Source organism: Salvelinus namaycush, unplaced genomic scaffold (genome assembly GCF_016432855.1).
Source record: "Salvelinus namaycush isolate Seneca unplaced genomic scaffold, SaNama_1.0 Scaffold627, whole genome shotgun sequence".
Taxonomy (NCBI): domain Eukaryota; kingdom Metazoa; phylum Chordata; class Actinopteri; order Salmoniformes; family Salmonidae; genus Salvelinus; species Salvelinus namaycush.
Genome location: NW_024061339.1, coordinates 73,426 through 92,260, shown reverse-complemented (window position 1 = coordinate 92,260; position 18,835 = coordinate 73,426). Strand labels below are relative to the sequence as shown.

The 18,835-nt window shown below is 44.5% G+C and overlaps 1 protein-coding gene across 2 annotated transcripts in view; it reads right to left on the bottom strand.

Annotated features, from left to right (window-relative positions):
* LOC120042167 (uncharacterized protein KIAA1958-like) overlaps positions 1–18,835 on the bottom strand; it is a 47,725-nt gene that overhangs the window by 1,581 nt on the left and 27,309 nt on the right. The window contains exons 4-6 of one of the 2 annotated variants that reach the window (XM_038987030.1): positions 14,312–14,512; positions 5,812–6,006; positions 1,634–1,791 (exon numbers count right to left, since the gene is read on the bottom strand). In XM_038987030.1, coding sequence (XP_038842958.1) covers positions 1,634–1,791; positions 5,812–6,006; positions 14,312–14,512 — 554 coding nt within the window. The remainder of the gene's footprint in view (positions 1–1,633; positions 1,792–5,811; positions 6,007–14,311; positions 14,513–18,835) is intronic. The other variant, XM_038987031.1, reaches the window with a different exon arrangement.

The window sequence follows — 18,835 nt, the reverse complement described above, 5'->3', positions numbered from 1 at the left end:
ACCTGTACTATAACCCTTCCCGGTCACCTGTACTATGACCCTTCCCGGTCACCTGTACTATAACCCTTCCCGGTCACCTGTACTATAACCCTTCCCGGTCACCTGTACTATAACCCTTCCCGGTCACCTGTACTATAACCCTTCCTGGTCACCTGTACTATAACCCTTCCCGGTCACCTGTACTATAACCCTTCCCGGTCACCTGTACTATAACCCTTCCCGGTCACCTGTACTATAACCCTTCCCGGTCACCTGTACTAACCCTTCCCGGTCACCTGTACTAACCCTTCCCGGTCACCTGTACTAACCCTTCCCGGTCACCTGTACTAACCCTTCCCGGTCACCTGTACTATAACCCTTCCCGGTCACCTGTACTATAACCCTTCCCGGTCACCTGTACTATAACCCTTCCCGGTCACCTGTACTATAACCCTTCCCGGTCACCTGTACTATAACCCTTCCCGGTCACCTGTACTATAACCCTTCCCGGTCACCTGTACTATAACCCTTCCCGGTCACCTGTACTATAACCCTTCCCGGTCACCTGTACTATAACCCTTCCCGGTCACCTGTACTATAACCCTTCCCGGTCACCTGTACTATAACCCTTCCCGGTCACCTGTACTATAACCCTTCCCGGTCACCTGTACTATAACCCTTCCCGGTCACCTGTACTATAACCCTTCCCGGTCACCTGTACTATAACCCTTCCCGGTCACCTGTACTATAACCCTTCCCGGTCACCTGTACTATGACCCTTCCCGGTCACCTGTACTATAACCCTTCCCGGTCACCTGTACTATAACCCTTCCCGGTCACCTGTACTATAACCCTTCCCGGTCACCTGTACTATAACCCTTCCCGGTCACCTGTACTATAACCCTTCCCGGTCACCTGTACTATAACCCTTCCCGGTCACCTGTACTATAACCCTTCCCGGTCACCTGTACTATAACCCTTCCCGGTCACCTGTACTATAACCCTTCCCGGTCACCTGTACTATAACCCTTCCCGGTCACCTGTACTATAACCTTCCCGGTCACCTGTGCTAACCCTTCCCGGTCACCTGTACTAACGTCACCTGTACTAACCCTTCCCGGTCACCTGTGCTAACCCTTCCCGGTCACCTGTGCTAACCCTTCCCGGTCACCTGTGCTAACCCTTCCCGGTCACCTGTGCTAACCCTTCCCGGTCACCTGTGCTAACCCTTCCCGGTCACCTGTGCTAACCCTTCCCGGTCACCTGTACTATAACCCTTCCCGGTCACCTGTACTATAACCCTTCCCGGTCACCTGTACTATAACCCTTCCCGGTCACCTGTGCTAACCCTTCCCGGTCACCTGTTCTAACCCTTCCCGGTCACCTGTGCCAACCCTTCCCGGTCACCTGTGCCAACCCTTCCCGGTCACCTGTACTACCTATACACACACGAGACCAGTGACCTATGACCCCCAACATATAGTGCCCTCTAGTGTACAAAACAAGTCAAAATAACCATTGACAGAAAACACATACACAACTCAAACAGGCCAAAATGGCTCCTACAACACTGAATAAATACAATGAAAGACACAAATGATAAAAACCTAATCCCAGACTAAAAAGTCCCCATCGGATGGTAATGAGGATTTACCTCTGGAGCGGCCAGGCTCAGCTCGGCGATGGCGGCCGTCCGTGAGATGGTGTTACGGTCGACGCCCACCCGGTCGAACGCCACCTTCATGGAGACGCTGCGTCTGAACTCTTGCAGGGCCGCCATGTACCTGGCGATGACGCCCACCACGTTCTTCACTGGCGAGAGACAGGACGACGGGGTTACGTAATAGTAAAACAAATGCATTTTTTTGTTGTCTAAAATGCCGATTTCGCAACTCTTTATTTGACATGTTTCAGTGTGATGGAGATGTACTAGAGAGCTCATCTCTTATCTTTGCTTTGGCCACTTCTGTGACAGCATGGGCAGCGCCATCCCTAGACTTTGGTCCAAGTGCGCCCTCTATCCAACTCTATGGTATTGGGTACAGTTCAGACTCTGTTTAAGGGGTATCTACAGTACTGTAGTCCTGACTCTGTTTAAGGGGTATCTACAGTCCAGACTCTGTTTAAGGGGTATCTACAGTACTGTAGTCCTGACTCTGTTTAAGGGGTATCTACAGTACTGTAGTCCTGACTCTGTTTAAGGGGTATCTACAGTCCAGACTCTGTTTAAGGGGTATCTACAGTACTGTAGTCCTGACTCTGTTTAAGGGGTATCTACAGTACTGTAGTCCAGACTCTGTTTAAGGGGTATCTACAGTACTGTAGTCCTGACTCTGTTTAAGGGGTATCTACAGTACTGTAGTCCTGACTCTGTTTAAGGGGTATCTACAGTCCAGACTCTGTTTAAGGGGTATCTACAGTACTGTAGTCCTGACTCTGTTTAAGGGGTATCTACAGTACTGTAGTACTGACTCTGTTTAAGGGGTATCTACAGTACTGTAGTCCCGACTCTGTTTAAGGGGTATCTACAGTACTGTAGTCCCGACTCTGTTTAAGGGGTATCTACAGTACTGTAGTCCCGACTCTGTTTAAGGGGCATCTACAGTACTGTAGTCCCGACTCTGTTTAAGGGGTATCTACAGTACTGTAGTCTCGACTCTGTTTAAGGGGTATCTACAGTACTGTAGTCCCGACTCTGTTTAAGGGGTATCTACAGTACTGACTCTGTTTAAGGGGTATCTACAGTACTGACTCTGTTTAAGGGGTATCTACAGTACTGTAGTCCAGACTCTGTTTAAGGGGTATCTACAGTACTGTAGTCCCGACTCTGTTTAAGGGGTATCTACAGTACTGTAGTCCTGACTCTGTTTAAGGGGTATCTACAGTACTGACTCTGTTTAAGGGGTATCTACAGTACTGTAGTCCCGACTCTGTTTAAGGGGTATCTACAGTACTGTAGTCCTGACTCTGTTTAAGGGGTATCTACAGTACTGTAGTCCAGACTCTGTTTAAGGGGCATCTACAGTACTGTAGTCCAGACTCTGTTTAAGGGGTATCTACAGTACTGTAGTCCCGACTCTGTTTAAGGGGTATCTGTAGTCCCGACTCTGTTTAAGGGGTATCTACAGTACTGTAGTCCCGACTCTGTTTAAGGGTATGTACAGTACTGTAGTCATCACTCTGTTTAAGGGGTATCTACAGTACTGTAGTCCCGACTCTGTTTAAGGGGTATCTACAGTACTGTAGTCCCGACTCTGTTTAAGGGTATGTACAGTACTGTAGTCCCGACTCTGTTTAAGGGGTATCTACAGTACTGTAGTACTGACTCTGTTTAAGGGGCATCTACAGTACTGACTCTGTTTAAGGGGCATCTACAGTACTGTAGTACTGACTCTGTTTAAGGGGTATCTACAGTACTGTAGTCCCGACTCTGTTTAAGGGGTATCTACAGTACTGTAGTCCCGACTCTGTTTAAGGGGTATCTACAGTACTGTAGTCCCGACTCTGTTTAAGGGGTATCTACAGTACTGTAGTCCAGACTCTGTTTAAGGGGTATCTACAGTACTGTAGTCCCGACTCTGTTTAAGGGGTATCTACAGTACTGTAGTCCAGACTCTGTTTAAGGGGTATCTACAGTACTGTAGTCCCGACTCTGTTTAAGGGGTATCTACAGTACTGTAGTCCTGACTCTGTTTAAGGGGCATCTACAGTACTGTAGTCCCGACTCTGTTTAAGGGGTATCTACAGTACTGACTCTGTTTAAGGGGTATCTACAGTACTGACTCTGTTTAAGGGGCATCTACAGTACTGTAGTCCCGCCTCTGTTTAAGGGGTATCTACAGTACTGTAGTACTGACTCTGTTTAAGGGTATCTACAGTACTGTAGTCCTGACTCTGTTTAAGGGGTATCTACAGTCCTGACTCTGTTTAAGGGGCATCTACAGTACTGTAGTCCCGACTCTGTTTAAGGGGTATCTACAGTACTGTAGTCCCGACTCTGTTTAAGGGGTATCTACAGTACTGACTCTGTTTAAGGGGTATCTACAGTACTGTAGTCCCAACTCTGTTTAAGGGGTATCTACAGTACTGTAGTCCCAACTCTGTTTAAGGGGTATCTACAGTACTGTAGTACTGACTCTGTTTAAGGGGTATCTACAGTACTGTAGTCCCAACTCTGTTTAAGGGGTATCTACAGTACTGTAGTACTGACTCTGTTTAAGGGTATCTACAGTACTGTAGTCCCGACTCTGTTTAAGGGGTATCTACAGTACTGACTCTGTTTAAGGGGTATCTACAGTACTGACTCTGTTTAAGGGGCATCTACAGTACTGTAGTCCTGACTCTGTTTAAGGGGTATCTACAGTACTGTAGTACTGACTCTGTTTAAGGGGTATCTACAGTACTGACTCTGTTTAAGGGGTATCTACAGTACTGACTCTGTTTAAGGGGTATCTACAGTACTGTAGTCCCGACTCTGTTTAAGGGGTATCTACAGTACTGTAGTCCTGACTCTGTTTAAGGGGCATCTACAGTACTGTAGTCCCGACTCTGTTTAAGGGGTATCTACAGTACTGACTCTGTTTAAGGGGTATCTACAGTCCTGACTCTGTTTAAGGGGTATCTACAGTACTGACTCTGTTTAAGGGGTATCTACAGTACTGACTCTGTTTAAGGGGTATCTACAGTACTGTAGTCCTGACTCTGTTTAAGGGGTATCTACAGTACTGACTCTGTTTAAGGGGTATCTACAGTACTGTAGTCCCGACTCTGTTTAAGGGGTATCTACAGTACTGACTCTGTTTAAGGGGTATCTACAGTACTGTAGTCCCGACTCTGTTTAAGGGGTATCTACAGTACTGACTCTGTTTAAGGGGTATCTACAGTACTGTAGTCCCGACTCTGTTTAAGGGGTATCTACAGTACTGACTCTGTTTAAGGGGTATCTACAGTACTGTAGTCCTGACTCTGTTTAAGGGGTATCTACAGTACTGACTCTGTTTAAGGGGTATCTACAGTACTGTAGTCCCGACTCTGTTTAAGGGGTATCTACAGTACTGACTCTGTTTAAGGGGTATCTACAGTACTGTAGTCCCGACTCTGTTTAAGGGGTATCTACAGTACTGACTCTGTTTAAGGGGTATCTACAGTACTGTAGTCCCGACTCTGTTTAAGGGGTATCTACAGTACTGTAGTCCCGACTCTGTTTAAGGGGTATCTACAGTACTGTAGTCCCGACTCTGTTTAAGGGGTATCTACAGTACTGACTCTGTTTAAGGGGTATCTACAGTACTGTAGTCCAGACTCTGTTTAAGGGGTATCTACAGTACTGTAGTCCCGACTCTGTTTAAGGGGTATCTACAGTACTGTAGTCCTGACTCTGTTTAAGGGGTATCTACAGTACTGTAGTCCCGACTCTGTTTAAGGGGTATCTACAGTACTGTAGTCCCGACTCTGTTTAAGGGGTATCTACAGTACTGACTCTGTTTAAGGGGTATCTACAGTACTGTAGTCCTGACTCTGTTTAAGGGGTATCTACAGTACTGTAGTCCCGACTCTGTTTAAGGGGTATCTACAGTACTGTAGTCCTGACTCTGTTTAAGGGGTATCTACAGTACTGTAGTCCTGACTCTGTTTAAGGGGTATCTACAGTACTGTAGTCCCGACTCTGTTTAAGGGGTATCTACAGTACTGTAGTCCCGACTCTGTTTAAGGGGTATCTACAGTACTGTAGTCCCGACTCTGTTTAAGGGGTATCTACAGTACTGACTCTGTTTAAGGGGTATCTACAGTACTGTAGTCCCGACTCTGTTTAAGGGTATGTACAGTACTTACTCCTGACTCGTGTGTTCTCTCCATCTCTGCTCCTCTTGGAGCTCTTCATCACCCTGTGGAGCTCCACCTCCTCAAAGCTGTCGAACAGGGCGGGGTTCTCAAAAGCCACACCCTCGTCAGGGAAACCCACCCCCATGTGGGAGGAGCTACCCGTCCCCAGCTCCATTTGGCTGGACGAAAGACCACGCCTCTTCTCTGAGGAAAAAGAAAAAACATTAAACCGATGGTCTCTGACAGAAACATCAAGCCATGTTTTTAACTCTGGGTTTATCACGGAGTGTCATGCCTCCCCATCCCTGCTGATGTTGATCAGGTACAGTTTGTAGCCTCAGACTAATTATGTTCTATACTGAACAACAATATAAAATGCAACATGTAAAGTGTTGGTCCCATATTTCATGAGCTGAAATAAAAAGTGTCGGACAAAAAGCTTATTTCTCTCCAAAAAAAATTGCACGAATGTGTTTACATCCCTGTTAGTGAGCATTTCTCCTTTGCCAAGATAATCCATCCACCTGACAGGTATTGCATATCAAGAAGCTGATTAAACAGAATGATCATTACACAGGTGCACCTTGTGCTGTGGAACAATAAAAGGCCACTCTAAAATGTGCAGTTTTGTCACACAACACAATGCCACAGATGTCTGACGTTTTGAGGGAGCGTGCAATTGGCATGCTGACTGCAGGAATGTCCACCGGAGCTGTTGCCAAATAATTGAATGTTCATTTCTCCAAAATAAGCCTCCAACGTCGTTTTTGAGAATTTGGCAGTACGTCCAAACGGCCTCCAAACGTAGACCACGTGTACGGCGTCATGTGGGCGAGCGGTTTGCTGATGTCAACGTTGTGAACAGAGTGCCCCATGGTGGAGGTGGGGTTATGGTATGGGGCAGGCATAAGCCACAGACAACGAACACAATTGCATTTTATTAAATGTCAATTTGAATGCAGAGATTTTTTTTTATGGTACACTACTATTCAAAAGTTTGTGGTCACTTAGAAATGTCCTTGTTTTTGAAAGAAAATAACATTTATCAGAAATACAGTGTAGACATTGTTAATGTTGTAAACGACTATCGTAGCTGGAAACGGCTGATTTTTTATGGAATATCTACATAGGCGTACAGAGGCCCATTATCAGCAACCATCACTCCTGTGTTCCAATGGCACGTTGTGTTAGCTAATCCAAGTTTATCATTTTAAAAGGCTAATTGATCATTAGAAAACCCTTTTGCAATTATGTTAGCACAGCTGAAAACTGTTGTTCTCATTAAAGAAGCAATAAAACTGGCCTTCTTTAGACTAGTTGAGTATCTGGAGCATCAGCATTTGTGGGTTCGATTACAGGCTCAAAATGGCCAGAAACAAAGACCTTTCTCCTGAAACTCATCAGTCTATTCTTGTTCTGAGAAATTAAGCTATTCCATGTGAGAAATTGCCAAGAAACTGAAGATCTCGTACAACACTGTGTACTACTCTCTTCACAGAACAGGGCAAACTGGATCTAACCAGAATAGAAAGAGGAGTGGGAGGCCCCGGTGCACAACTGAGCAAGAGGACAAGTACATTAGAGTGTCTGTCTAGTTTGAGAAACAGACACCTCACAAGTCCTCAACTGGCAGTCCTCAAACACCAGCCTCAACGTCAACAGTGAAGAGGCGACTCTGGGATGCTGGCCTTCCAGGCAGAGTTCCTCTGTCCAGTGTCTGTGTTCTTTTGCCCGTCTTAATCTTTTATTTTTATTGGCCAGTCTGAGATATGGCTTTTTCTTTGCAACTCTGCCTAGAAGGTCAGCATCCCGGAGTCGCCTCTTCACTGTTGACGTTGAGAATGGTGTTTATATATATACACACACACAAGTGTGTGGACACCCCTTCAAATGAGTGGATTCGGCTATTTCAGCTATACCTGTTGCTGACAGGTGTATAAAATCGAGCACACCACCATGCAATCTCCATAGACAAACAGAATGGCTTTACTGAAGAGCTCAGTGACTTTCTGCGTGGTACCGTCATAGGATGCTGCCCCGGTCAACTGTAAGTGCTGTTATTGTGAAGTGGAAACGACTAGGAGCAACAACGGCTCAGCCACAAAGTGGTAGGCCACACAAGTTCACAGAACGTGACCGCCGAGTGCTGAAGTGTGTAAAAATCATCTGTCCTCACTACCGAGTTCAAACAGCATACAATGACATTCTAGACAATTCTGTGCTTCTAACTTTGTGGCAACAGGTTGGGGAAGGCCCTTTCCTGTTTCAGTATGACAATGCCCCCGTGCATAAAGCGAGGTCCATACAGAAATGGTTTGTTGAGATCGGTGTGGAAGAACTTGACTGGCCTGCACAGAGCCCTGACCTCAACCTTTGGGATGAATTGGAATGCCAACTGCGAGCCAGGCCTAATCGCTCAACAGTGCCCGACCTCACTAATGCTCTTGTGGCTGAATGAAAGCAAGTCCCCGCAGCAATGTTCCAACATCTAGTGGAAAGCCTTCCCAGAAGAGTGGAGGCTGTTATAGCAGCAAAGGGGGGACCAACTCCATATTAATACCCATGATATTTGGAATGAGATGTTCGACGAGCAGGTGTCCACATACTTTTGGTTGTGTGTGTGTGTGTGTGTGTGTGTGTGTGTGTGTGTGTGTGTGTGTGTGTGTGTACACACGTTAAAATACAAATACAGTCATGGGAATCACAAATAAAACATCACAAACCAAAAAACAGTGACATTCTTACACAAATAAGTTCCCAATCAATAATTTAAATTGGTCGAACGGCACCAAAACATCAAGATTAAATGTATTTTGAATTTTGTTCCAGCAATACGGTGCATTAAAACTAAAAGCACATTACCCAGCTCAGTGGAGACCCTAGGAACCTCTAGTTAACCAATCCTGTGAACGGGTCAGGAACCTCTCGTTAACCAATCCTGTGAACGGGTCAGGAACCTCTAGTTAACCAATCCTGTGAACGGGTCAGGAACCTCTAGTTAACCAATCCTGTGAACGGGTCAGGAACCTCTCGTTAACCAATCCTGTGAACGGGTCAGGAACCTCTAGTTAACCAATCCTGTGAACGGGTCAGGAACCTCTAGTTAACCAATCCTGTGAACGGGTCAGGAACCTCTAGTTAACCAATCCTGTGAACGGGTCAGGAACCTCTAGTTAACCAATCCTGTGAACGGGTCAGGAACCTCTAGTTAACCAATCCTGTGAACGGGTCAGGAACCTCTAGTTAACCAATCCTGTGAACGGGTCAGGAACCTCTAGTTAACCAATCCTGTGAACGGGTCAGGAACCTCTAGTTAACCAATCCTGTGAACGGGTCAGGAACCTCTAGTTAACCAATCCTGTGAACGGGTCAGGAACCTCTAGTTAACCAATCCTGTGAACGGGTCAGGAACCTCTAGTTAACCAATCCTGTGAACGGGTCAGGAACCTCTAGTTAACCAATCCTGTGAACGGGTCAGGAACCTCTAGTTAACCAATCCTGTGAACGGGTCAGGAACCTCTAGTTAACCAATCCTGTGAACGGGTCAGGAACCTCTAGTTAACCAATCCTGTGAACGGGTCAGGAACCTCTAGTTAACCAATCCTGTGAACGGGTCAGGAACCTCTAGTTAACCAATCCTGTGAACGGGTCAGGAACCTCTAGTTAACCAATCCTGTGAACGGGTCAGGAACCTCTAGTTAACCAATCCTGTGAACGGGTCAGGAACCTCTAGTTAACCAATCCTGTGAACGGGTCAGGAACCTCTAGTTAACCAATCCTGTGAACGGGTCAGGAACCTCTAGTTAACCAATCCTGTGAACGGGTCAGGAACCTCTAGTTAACCAATCCTGTGAACGGGTCAGGAACCTCTAGTTAACCAATCCTGTGAACGGGTCAGGAACCTCTAGTTAACCAATCCTGTGAACGGGTCAGGAACCTCTAGTTAACCAATCCTGTGAACGGGTCAGGAACCTCTAGTTAACCAATCCTGTGAACGGGTCAGGAACCTCTAGTTAACCAATCCTGTGAACGGGTCAGGAACCTCTAGTTAACCAATCCTGTGAACGGGTCAGGAACCTCTAGTTAACCAATCCTGTGAACGGGTCAGGAACCTCTAGTTAACCAATCCTGTGAACGGGTCAGGAACCTCTAGTTAACCAATCCTGTGAACGGGTCAGGAACCTCTAGTTAACCAATCCTGTGAACGGGTCAGGAACCTCTAGTTAACCAATCCTGTGAACGGGTCAGGAACCTCTAGTTAACCAATCCTGTGAACGGGTCAGGAACCTCTAGTTAACCAATCCTGTGAACGGGTCAGGAACCTCTAGTTAACCAATCCTGTGAACGGGTCAGGAACCTCTAGTTAACCAATCCTGTGAACGGGTCAGGAACCTCTAGTTAACCAATCCTGTGAACGGGTCAGGAACCTCTAGTTAACCAATCCTGTGAACGGGTCAGGAACCTCTAGTTAACCAATCCTGTGAACGGGTCAGGAACCTCTAGTTAACCAATCCTGTGAACGGGTCAGGAACCTCTAGTTAACCAATCCTGTGAACGGGTCAGGAACCTCTAGTTAACCAATCCTGTGAACGGGTCAGGAACCTCTAGTTAACCAATCCTGTGAACGGGTCAGGAACCTCTAGTTAACCAATCCTGTGAACGGGTCAGGAACCTCTAGTTAACCAATCCTGTGAACGGGTCAGGAACCTCTAGTTAACCAATCCTGTGAACGGGTCAGGAACCTCTAGTTAACCAATCCTGTGAACGGGTCAGGAACCTCTAGTTAACCAATCCTGTGAACGGGTCAGGAACCTCTAGTTAACCAATCCTGTGAACGGGTCAGGAACCTCTAGTTAACCAATCCTGTGAACGGGTCAGGAACCTCTAGTTAACCAATCCTGTGAACGGGTCAGGAACCTCTAGTTAACCAATCCTGTGAACGGGTCAGGAACCTCTAGTTAACCAATCCTGTGAACGGGTCAGGAACCTCTAGTTAACCAATCCTGTGAACGGGTCAGGAACCTCTAGTTAACCAATCCTGTGAACGGGTCAGGAACCTCTAGTTAACCAATCCTGTGAACGGGTCAGGAACCTCTAGTTAACCAATCCTGTGAACGGGTCAGGAACCTCTAGTTAACCAATCCTGTGAACGGGTCAGGAACCTCTAGTTAACCAATCCTGTGAACGGGTCAGGAACCTCTAGTTAACCAATCCTGTGAACGGGTCAGGAACCTCTAGTTAACCAATCCTGTGAACGGGTCAGGAACCTCTAGTTAACCAATCCTGTGAACGGGTCCGGAACCTCTAGTTAACCAATCCTGTGAACGGGTCAGGAACCTCTAGTTAACCAATCCTGTGAACGGGTCAGGAACCTCTAGTTAACCAATCCTGTGAACGGGTCAGGAACCTCTAGTTAACCAATCCTGTGAACAGGTCAGGAACCTCTAGTTAACCAATCCTGTGAACAGGTCAGGAACCTCTAGTTAACCAATCCTGTGAACGGGTCAGGAACCTCTAGTTAACCAATCCTGTGAACAGGTCAGGAACCTCTAGTTAACCAATCCTGTGAACAGGTCAGGAACCTCTAGTTAACCAATCCTGTGAACGGGTCAGGAACCTCTAGTTAACCAATCCTGTGAACGGGTCAGGAACCTCTAGTTAACCAATCCTGTGAACGGGTCAGGAACCTCTAGTTAACCAATCCTGTGAACGGGTCAGGAACCTCTAGTTAACCAATCCTGTGAACAGGTCAGGAACCTCTAGTTAACCAATCCTGTGAACAGGTTAGGCAACTCAGGTGTCTATACTTTATGAAGTAGGGCCTTTAAAACGAACAAGGGAGTAATGTAGAGACATCTACGGGTCTATAGTGAAGTCCAGCCAACCTTTTGATACAGGATCCAGTGATGAGTATCAAAACTGTAACCTGTAACAAAACAAAGGGCATTATGGGAGATGGCATCTAAAGGTTTAACAGTAGTAGCAGCTGCTCTTTGATAAATAATACCACCATAATCAACAACAGATAGAAAGGTTGCCTGAATAATCTGCTTCCTACTGCTCAGAGATAGACACCATCTGTTTCTGTAGAAAAAGACAACTTTAAATCTTAACTTCTTAACCAGTTCATATGTTTAAACGTCAAATCCAAAATGCCTAAATATTTACAGTGCCTTCGAAAAGTATTCCTTTGACCTTTTCCACATTTTGTTAGGTGACAGCCTTATTCTAAAATTGATTAAACACAATACTCCATAATGACAAAGCAAAAACAGGTTTTAAGACATTTTGGCTAATTTATCAACAAAAGAAACCTGAAATATCACATTTTAGTATAAGGCTGTAACGTAACAAAATGTGAAAAAAAAGTAAATGGGTCTGAATACTTTCCGCTCTGTATGATGCAGGAACACGTTCGATTGGAAAACCATCCAATGAGTGAACATGTAGTTAATCTGAACCATGTCTACGAGAGTTTTAAAAACATAATGAGTTTAGTTTTGCCCGTATTAAGCACAAGTTTTAAATCAGCTAGGGATTCCTGCATAGCTATAAAATCTAACTGTAGTTTTGACTCAGCCAGCTCAAAAGTCGGGACAATAGTAGACATAATGGTATCATCTGCATATAGATGAAGTTAACAATTTAACAGATTGACCAATGGTGTTTATATTAGTAGTAAATGAGAACAGGTCCCAACATCGACCCCTGTGGTACACCTTTATGTATTTCTAGAAATTCAGACTTAACCCCATCAATCACGATTGCTTGAGTTCTGTCACTAAGATAATCATAAAACCATGAACAGGCGTCAGAGCTCAGACCTATCGAGGACAACTTATTTAATAAAATAGCATGATCAACAGTATCAAAATCTTTTGACAGGTCCACAAACAAAGCAGGACATGTCATTTTAGTGTCTAAAACATTAACAAGATCATTAACTACTAAAGTGGTTCTGTAATAGTGCTATGCCCAGGCCTAAACCCTGATTGGATGCCCAGGCCTAAACCCTGATTGGTTTATATTCAAAATACATTTAAGGTTAAAAAAAAAACTAAGTTGTACATCTACCAAGTTTTCTAGAATCTTCGCTAGACCAGGAAGCCTTGAAATGATCCGATTAGTTATTAACATCTTAGTTATTAACATCTCTACTCTCCCCGTCCTTATGGAGAGGCAGAACAACAGCTGATTCCCACACTTTTGAAATATTTCCTGATAACAATGTTAAATAAATAAAAGAATGTGGTCTATTGCGCCAACAATGATGGGTGTGGCAAACTTAAGCAGGCCAGGATCCAAGTGTTCGGCCCCTGTGTCTATTTTGTGTTTTTTTTATTGCTAGCAAAGCATCCTGTATATAGATTAAAAGAAAAGCTTTGACTATCATTTCTCAGATCATTCAGTAAGTTTCCCCTGTCAGCATCCAGCCCAATATCATCGTGAATAGGCTTAGATGTTATTTCGAAGAAAGATAACCCCGCTGAAATATAAAATGGTGATGAAACGCATCAATGATGAGGCCCGTGTCTGAATTAAATGTGTTGTGTTAGAGAGGAGGAATGGAACCCTTCAGGGATTTGACACCTTTCCAGAATCTAGCCGCGTTCCCATTACAATCCAAAAGAGTGGTTACATAATAAATCAGATTTAGCTTTTCTTGATTTGTCTTACAAAAAAAAACGATTCCTCAGTTGCTTAAACGCTTGCCAGTCCGGGCCTAAGCCTGTGTTCCTGGCCTTGACCCAAGCATCATCTTTTCTTATGAATTCCAGAGTGTACCACGCATTCAATCTATCTTTAACCCTGAGTATTTTTGAAGGGGGCATAATTATCCACAATAGTACTGAAAACATCTGCAAAAAGGCTTAAAGCTAAATCAGGTTCAGGGCTGAAATACAATCAAGATCACTAACATAAAGATCATTTAAAAAAAGCCTGTTCGCTGAAGCTTAGATGTTTTGTATTGTCACATCTCTAACACAAACTGGGCAATTGTCACTAATGTTTTGGGAGAAGACACCAGTAGAAACACATTTCGCTGGTGTATTCGTTAGAATAAGATCAGAGTTGACTTTGAAGGATCTTTAGGGTTGGGCCGTTAGTCACCAGCTGGGTTAGGTCATTACACATGACTTCTAGATTGTCTGAAGCCTGCATTTCCCAATCATAATTTAGGTCACCCAGGATAATAATTTCTGACTTGGTAGAAGACAACAAACTAGTTAACTCCTCGAGTGCACAGCCGAGGGAGGACGGTAGACCCCTATAACAGTTATGGATACATTTTTACCCAGACAAACAGACAGATAGTAGCGCCAATATTTTTGGGCAAGGGAAATTGATTTTTAGTAAAGAGACAACTCGTTTTTTTCGATCAAAATGGCCACTCCATCACCTCTACCCTGTCTGTCAGCGTTGAACACATAACCCTCAATATTAATATCCCATCATATAACATCCCATTGAGCTCATAGCCTACCTGAGAAGAATGAGAGGTGCCTACCTGGGCGTAGTAAGAGCGTACCTGGTCGTAGCTGGTCTTGCAGGAAGTCACAGATGAGTTCAGCCTTCTTAGTGAGTTCCTGCTGCAGCAGCTCCTTATCCTGTTTCAGACCGGAGATGGTCTCTCCCATCTGCTCACTGCGGCTCCGCTCCACACTCAGCAACGCCCGCAGCCGCTCTATCTCACACAGAGCTGGACCCACTGGTAACAAAGACAGGGAGGTTGAGACAGGAACACTATCCAGCTCCACACTCAGCCTCTCTATCTCACACAGAGCTGGACCCACCGGTAACAAAGACAGGAAGGTTGAGACAGGAACACGGTACAGTTTCAATATGTACATAATAATAATTATAGAAATAATCTTAAAGTGCATAAAAAAGCTAAACGAAGTTAACACTGGGAGAGTGTCTCTGGATGTTGGAACAGGGGTCTAACTATCCTTATGGTGTAGGCCCCCACACTTAGTTCAGAGAACATACAGAGTAGGGTCACCCCCCCCCGGTTCCAACATATGAGAGAACACATGCAGCATAATAAAAGGAAAACATTACGAGAGAAACTGGAACCTACCTGCTACTCATAACAGGTGTAGTTAACTTTCCAATAGAGGAAATGAGAGGAGTTTTTCCCACTAGCTTTAAAACTCGATACAGTTAGCGGTCGTATATGTGTATTACTTAAATAAAAGGGAGTTGGGAAAAGTTTTTAAATATCAATTAGTTATTTAGTACGTACAGTTGAAGTCGGAAGTTTACATACACCTTAGCCAAATACATTTAAACTTAGTTTTTTCACAATTCCTGACATTTAATGCTAGTCAAAAGTCCCTGTTTTAGGTCAGTTAGGATCACCACTTTATTTTAAGAATGTGAAATGTCAGAATAATAGTAGAGAGAATTATTTATTTCAGCTTTTATTTCTTTCATCACATTCCCAGTGGGTCAGAAGTTTACATACACTCAATTAGTATTTGGTAGCATTGCCTTTAAAATTGTTTAACTTGGGTCAAACGTTTCGGGTAGCCTTCCACAAGCTTCCCACAATAAGTTGGGTGAATTTTGGCCCATTCCTCCTGACAGAGCTGGTGTAACTGAGTGAGGTTGGTAGGCCTCCTTGCTCGCACATGCTTTTTCAGTTCTGCCACAAATTTTCTATGGGATTGAGGTCAGGGCTTTGGGATGGCCACTCCAATACCTTGACTTTGTTGTCCTTAAGCCATTTTGACACAACTTTGGAAGTATGCTTGGGGTCATTGTCCATTTGGAAGACCCATTTGTGACCAAGCTTTAACTTCCTGACTGATGTCTTGAGATGTTGCTTCAATGTATCCACATCATTTTCCTGCCTCTTGATGCCATCTATTTTGTGAAGTGCACCAGTCCCTCCTGCAGCAAAGCACCCCCACAACATGATGCTGCCACCCCCGTGCTTCACGGTTGGGATGGTGTTCTTCGGCTTGCAAGCCTCCCCCTTTTACCTCCAAAAACAACGATGGTCTTTATGGCCAAAGAGTTCTATTTTTGTTTCATCAGACCAGAGGACATTTCTCAAAAAAGTACGATCTTTGTCCCCATGTGCAGTTGCAAACCGTAGACTGGCTTTTTAATGCAGTTTTGGAGCAGTGGCTTCTTCCTTGCTGAGCGGCCTTTCAGGTTATGTCAATATAGGACTCGTTTTACTGTGGATATAGATACTTTTGTACCTGTTTCCTCCAGCATCTTCACAAGGTCCTTTGCTGCTGTTCTGGGATTGATTTGCACTTTCGCACCAAAGTACTTTCATCTCTAGGAGACAGAACGCGTCTCCTTCCTGAGCGGTATGACGGCTGCGTGGTCCCATGGTGTTTATTCTTGCATTCTATTGTTTGTACAGATGAACGTGGTACCTTCAGGCGTTTGGAAATTGCTCCCAAGGATGAACCAGACTTGTGGAGGTCTACAATTTTTTTTCTGAGGTCTTGGCTGATTTCTTTTGATTTTCCCATGATGTCAAGCAAAGAGGCACTGAGTTTGAAGGTAGGCCTTGAAATACATCCACAGGTACACCTCCAATTGACTCAAATGATGTCAATTAGCCTATCAGAAGCTTCTAAAGCCATGACATCATTTTATGGAATTTTCCAAACTGTTTAAAGGCACAGTCAATTTAGTGTATGTAAACTTCTGACCCACTGGAATTGTGATACAGTGAATTATAAGTGAAATAATGTGTCTGTAAACAATTGTTGGGAAAAGTATTTGTGTCATGCACAAAGTAGATGTCCTAACCGACTTGCCAAAACTATAGTTTGTTAACAAGAAATTTGTGTAGTGGTTGAAAAACGAGTTTTAAGGACTCCAACCTCAGTGTATGTAAACTTCCGACTCCAACTGTAGCTAGTCTTCAACAAGAATCACGAATATAAAAAACTGACATTCAGAATTCAGAATTGATTAAAAAAAAAGTTGTCGAGAAACATGAAGAGATACGTTGAAACCCTTCTATGACTGAGATCAAGGCTTGTCTTTTTAAATATACATTCAATAATGTATTGACACCATCGAGGGGTATTGACCATTTATTTCAGGGCAACATACTGTCAACATTTCTCCTCCAGTCATTGGTCCAACATCATTACACACAACGTTTCTCCTCATTGGTCTAACATCGTTACACACGTTTCTCCTTCAGTCATTGGTCTAACATCGTCACACAGAACATTTCTCCGTCAGTCATTGGTCTAACATCGTCACACAGAACATTTCTCCGTCAGTCATTGGTCTAACATCGTTACACACGTTTCTCCGTCAGTCATTGGTCTAACATCGTCACACAGAACATTTCTCCGTCAGTCATTGGTCTAACATCATTACACAGAACATTTCTCCTCCAGTCATTGGTCTAACATCATTACACAGAACATTTCTCCTCCAGTCATTGGTCTAACATCATTACACAGAACATTTCTCCGTCAGTCATTGGTCTAACATCGTCACACAGAACATTTCTCCTCCAGTCATTGGTCTAACATCATTACACAGAACATTTCTCCGTCAGTCATTGGTCTAACATCGTCACACAGAACATTTCTCCTCCAGTCATTGGTCTAACATCATTACACAGAACATTTCTCCTCCAGTCATTGGTCTAACATCATTACACAGAACATTTATTCTATTCCCTATATAGTGCACTACTTTAGACCAGAGCCCTATTCCCTATATAGTGGTACTACTATAGACCAGAGCCCTATTCCCTATATAGTGCACTACTTTAGACCAGAGCCCTATTCCCTATATAGTGCACTACTTTAGACCAGAGCCCTATTCCCTATATAGTGTACTACTTCAGACCAGAACCCTATTCCCTATATAGTGCACTACTTTAGACCAGAGCCCTATTCCCTATATAGTGCACTACTTTAGACCAGAGCCCTATTCCCTATATAGTGCACTACTTTAGACCAGAGCCCTATTCCCTATATAGTGCACTACTTTAGACCAGGGCCCTATTCCCTATATAGTGCACTACTTTAGACCAGAGCCCTATTCCCTATATAGTGCACTACTTTAGACCAGAGCCCTATTCCCTATATAGTGCACTACTTTAGACCAGGGCCCTATTCCCTATATAGTGCACTACTTTAGACCAGGGCCCTATTCCCTATATAGTGCACTACTTTAGACCAGGGCCCTATTCCCTATATAATACTAATGTCTAACAGAAGGCAGACATGATGACCTCATTTCCTCCACAATGGTAGGATCCTCAGATCCTCAGACCCTGACCTGTAGGAAGACATCAGGACATGAGATCCTCAGACCCTCAGACCCTGACCTGTAGGAAGACATCAGGACATGAGATCCTCAGACCCTCAGACCCTGACCTGTAGGAAGTCATCAGGACATGTCATGATTCTCCTCTGACACATCCTCAGACCCTGACCTGTAGGAAGACATCAGGACATGTCATGATTCTCCTCTGACACATCCTCAGACCCTGACCTGTAGGAAGTCATCAGGACATGTCATGATTCTCCTCTGACACATCCTCAGACCCTCAGACCCTGACCTGTAGGAAGACATCAGGACATGAGATCCTCAGACCCTCAGACCCTGACCTGTAGGAAGACATCAGGACATGAGATCCTCAGACCCTCAGACCCTGACCTGTAGGAAGACATCAGGACATGTCATGATTCTCCTCTGACACATCCTCAGACCCTCAGACCCTGACCTGTAGGAAGACATCAGGACATGAGATCCTCAGACCCTGACCTGTAGGAAGACATCAGGACATGTCATGATTCTCCTCTGACACATCCTCAGACCCTGACCTGTAGGAAGACATCAGGACATGTCATGATTCTCCTCTGACACATCCTCAGACCCTGACCTGTAGGAAGACATCAGGACATGAGATCCTCAGACCCTCAGACCCTGACCTGTAGGAAGACATCAGGACATGTCATGATTCTCCTCTGACACATCCTCAGACCCTCAGACCCTGACCTGTAGGAAGTCATCAGGACATGTCATGATT